The sequence below is a fragment of the Pelodiscus sinensis genome, chromosome 1, assembly GCF_052426305.1.
Source record: "Pelodiscus sinensis isolate ZL-2025 chromosome 1, ASM5242630v1, whole genome shotgun sequence".
Taxonomy (NCBI): Eukaryota; Metazoa; Chordata; order Testudines; family Trionychidae; genus Pelodiscus; species Pelodiscus sinensis.
The window spans coordinates 354,937,913-354,942,128 of NC_143052.1; the positions used below are offsets into that span (position 1 = coordinate 354,937,913).

Here is a 4,216-nt window from a genome sequence, read left to right on the forward strand (position 1 = left end):
ATGAGGGCAGGGGACTGGACTCGATGACCTCTCGAGATCCCTTCCAATCCTAGTATTCTATGATTCTATGAATATTGTATCCAAGGTCCTGCAATAGCTCCAGGCTGAACGCTCAGCTGCCGCTCAGCTTGAGCATTGAATGTGATGAGTTCTGTGCAGCTCCCAGCTTCTGCCTTTGGGGAAACAAGTCTGTTTATAAGCAGAGACGGGGGAGTTGCATAGCAAAAGGTTTGCCATTAAATTAAAGATCGCCAGATGATCCTGAAAACATTTCCGGGCTCTCCAGATAAAAGATAGGAAACAAAGGGTAGGAATAAATGGTGAGAATGGACAGAGGTAGAGCGATGTCTCTCGATCCACTTGCCCTACCCAACATATTCGTGAATGATCTGGAAAAAGGGACTTAAGATCAAGTTCTATAAGATCTAGAAGCAAATGTATGGTGTGGGGAAATGAATAAGAAAATAATCTATAATTTGTAGTTACCAGCATTTAGGTAACGTGGCAGCCGTGTGAGTTACTGGCTTGTCCAGGACAGTGCTGCAGGTTGTCATGCTGAAACAGCTCACTGCAACCTGGAAGGTCTTAATGTCCCCTTGTCCAAGAAGTGGTCCCAGCCCAATATCATCAGCCAGATCTTCATGGAGCATAGTCTGTGAGAACACCAGGAGAAAACTTTAGATCTCCTTGTGAGTAGAAAGATGGAGCAGCCTGCTCCAGATTTGTTTGGTCCTCACCCCGTAGATGATGGGATTTAGCATGGGGGGCACCAGGAGGTACAGGTTGGCCATGAGAACTTGGAAATATAGGGGCACATTGTGGCCAAAGCGGTGTGTGAGGAAGGAGAAGAGAGCTGGGATGTAAAAGGCTAAAATGGCACAAAGGTGGGAGCCGCAGGTCCCAAAAGTCTTGAGTCGGGCGTCCTTGGTGGGGAGGCTGAAGATGGCCCTGAGGATCTGGGCGTAGGACATAGTGATAAGAATGGCATCCAGACCAGTGACTAGGAATACCACAGAGAGCCCGTAGTAACTACTGAGGCGGGTGTCGGCGCAGGCCAGTTTCACCACGGCCATGTGCTCGCAGTGCGTGTGGGTAATGATGTTAGTTAGGCAATATGGCCATCGTCTTGCCAGGAAGGGAGTGGGCAGTACAAGAATGCTGCTGCGCAGCAGCACGGCCAGGCCAATTTTGGCCACCATAGGATTGGTCAAGATGGTGGAATGTCTCAGGGGAACACAGATGGCCACGTAGCGATCCAACGCCATGGCCACAAAGATCCCAGATTCTATTGATAAGAAGCCATGAATGAAGAACATCTGGGTGAGGCAGGCATTGAAATCGATCTCCCTGGAATTGAACCAGAAGATGCTCAGTGTTTTGGGCAGGATGGACGTAGACAGGACCAGGTCGGTGGTGGCCAGCATGCAGAGGAAATAGTACATGGGCTCATGGAGGCTCGGCTCCTTCTTTACAATGAACAGGATGGTGAAGTTCCCCAAGAGAGCTATGGTGTATGTGGCACAGAAGGGGATGGCGATCCAGACATGGGCTGTCTCCAGGCCAGGAATGCCCAGCAGGATGAAGGTGGAAGGGTTGGTGAAGTCGGTTGTGTTGGAATCTGACATGTAGAAGACAAGAAGGTGTCCAATTCTGAGGCAGAACGGTGTCTTTTGTATTTACCCTTCTTTCCCCTTGTCTCCTTGATTGTGCCCAGCGTCTAGGATGATGGTCACAATACAAATGCCTAGAAGGAGAAGTAAAGTAAATATGAGACTCCACATGTATTACTGGAGGCTGCTGTAATGGGTGAAGCAGTCTGGTCACCCTTCATACACTGAAAAACCACATTTTCCTCATTCAGAGAAATTAATTATGAACAACTGACCCTACCGATTCCATATTTGATGGGCGTTCTGTCTCAAGTACTGCTACACATTGTGGTGCACGAAACCTTAATAGGCACTGGCAGGATACATGAGTGTGGATACTGGTCATCAAACCTTTGTTAAGACATGTGCCAGGGGGAAACATCCGAACTGGAACAGACGGCATAGAAAAACCTGCACATCTGTGATTGTAGCTCCATGGAAAGACCTGCTCATTCCCGGCAGCGGCCAAAACAAAGACAAGGTTCAGGAGCCGAAGGAGTGGGATGGAGGGTAACGTGCTGTGGACAAGTGCTCAGTTTTGGTCGCCCAGGGTACGTCTAAACTACATGTCTCCGTCGACGGAGGCATGTAGATTAGACAGTTTGGCAGAGGGAAATGAAGCTGCGATTAAAATAATCGCGGCTTCATTTAAATTTAAATGGCTGCCCCGCTCTGCCGATCAGCTGTTTGTCGGCAGATCGGGGCAGTCTGGACGCACCGCGTCGAGACTGCCCCGATCTGCCGACAAACAGCTGATCGGCAGAGCAGGGCAGCCATTTAAATTTAAATAAAGCCGTGATTATTTTAAACGCGGCTTCATTTCCCTCTGCCGATCTGTCTAATCTACATGCCTCCGTCGACGGAGGCATGTAGTCTAGACACACCCCCAGGCTCTATCGAGGATAAAGGTGATAGAAAGGATGATCCGAGAAAAGCCGTGAGCCTAGGGCAGGCAGCCGTGTGTGGAGAGACTGAAAAGTCCGGGATTGTTTAGTTTAGGGAAGAGATGATGGGGGAGGGGTAATGACAGGGGAAAACAAAGTAACGGACTGGAACTGATTAAATTCCAATGGACAGAGAGAGACCAGAAATAGCTGTAGACAAATGGGTGTTAATGCCCCAAAGCTGAGACTTTTTATCAGCACAAAGAAGAAGAAGAAAAAATAGGAGAGGGAGCTAAGAATAAAAATGGGGAATTTTTAAAGAAGAGTTTATTAGTGTGGCGGGGGGTGGCCACAGACGACCTTCCCAGGGTGCTGCCACGGCCACTGCCACTCGCCTTCCCGCTTTCTGGGGCTCTTCACCGCCCGGTCCTGCTGGGCCAGCTCCCTGGGCTCCCCCAGGCGAGGCCCTGAGCTGAGGTCCCTGCCCACACCGAGAAGCAGCACAGACACTGAACCACGTCAGGTCCAAGGCAAGTGCAGTTTTGGGCCCAGCCTCCTGAGCGAGCACTCCCCACATGGGATCAGACCCCAACGAATTAGGTGAGCCCCCTTTAACAATGAAAGGGGGAATGTACATGCTGGTCTCTCCCCTCCCCCCCCCCCCCCCCCGTAACAATTACTTACACTGGGTTGGATAGAAAATAAAAATGATTTTATTTATTAAGTACAAGCAGTAGGATTGAAGTGGTGATAAGTGAGAACAGGCCGAGCAAAGTAGGTTACAAATCTAAAGATACAAAACCACTTGGCTAATTCTACACTGAAACCTCAGCACAAACTCTTCAAACTCATCCTAGAACCTTTTTTCCAGCTGTCCCTCCAAACCAGGGATGAATGATTTCTCGGGTCTTGCTCACAACACTCCTGTTAATGCCCCCCAGAATCATGTTTGCTTTTTTTTGCAACAGCATCACACTGTTGACTCATGTTTAACTTGTCGTCCACTATGACCCCTAGATCCCTTTCCTCCGCACTCCTTCCTAGGCAGTCGCTTCCCATTCTCTATGGCTGTGTCCAGACTCAGGGTTTTTTTCGAAAAAACTTCACCTGCGTCTAGACTGCAGCCGCGTTCTTTCGAAATTAAATCGAAAGAACGCAGCTTTTCTTTCGACAGCAGTATACCTCATTTCACGAGGAAGAACGCCTTTTTTCGAAAGTGCTCTTTTGAAAAAAGGCATTCTTGAATGCCAACAGGGCTTTTTAGAAAGAGAGCATCCAGACTCACTCGCTGCTTTCTTTTGAAAAACCGGCTTGCTGTTTCGAAAGTACTGCTTACAGTCTAGACGCTCTTTTTCGAAAGAGGCTTTTTCGAAAGATACTTTCAAAAAAGCCTCTTTCGAAAGAGGCTTGCAGTCTAGACATAGCCTATGTGTGAAACTGATTATTCATTCCTAAGTGGAGTATTTTGCATTTTTCTTTATTGAATTTCATCCTGTTTCCCTCAGACCATTTCTCCAGTTTGTCCAGACCATTTTGAATTAGGACCCTGTCCTTCAAAGTAATTGCAACCCCTCCCAGCTTGGTATCATCCACATCATCCACAAATTTTATAAGCATACTCTCTATGCCAATATCTAAATAATTGAGGAAGATATTGAACAGAGCCAATCACAAAACTGATTC

The 4,216-nt window shown here is 47.9% G+C and overlaps 1 protein-coding gene across 1 annotated transcript; it reads right to left on the reverse strand.

The window, feature by feature from the left end:
- Window positions 1-677: 677 nt before the first annotated feature.
- LOC102443831 (olfactory receptor 52E2-like) lies at window positions 678-1,670 on the reverse strand. The gene has a single exon (XM_006126309.3). The coding sequence runs from the start codon at window positions 1,623-1,625 to the stop codon at window positions 678-680; it is 948 nt and encodes a 315-aa protein (XP_006126371.3). The 5' UTR covers window positions 1,626-1,670.
- Between the last annotated feature and the right edge of the window lie 2,546 nt (window positions 1,671-4,216).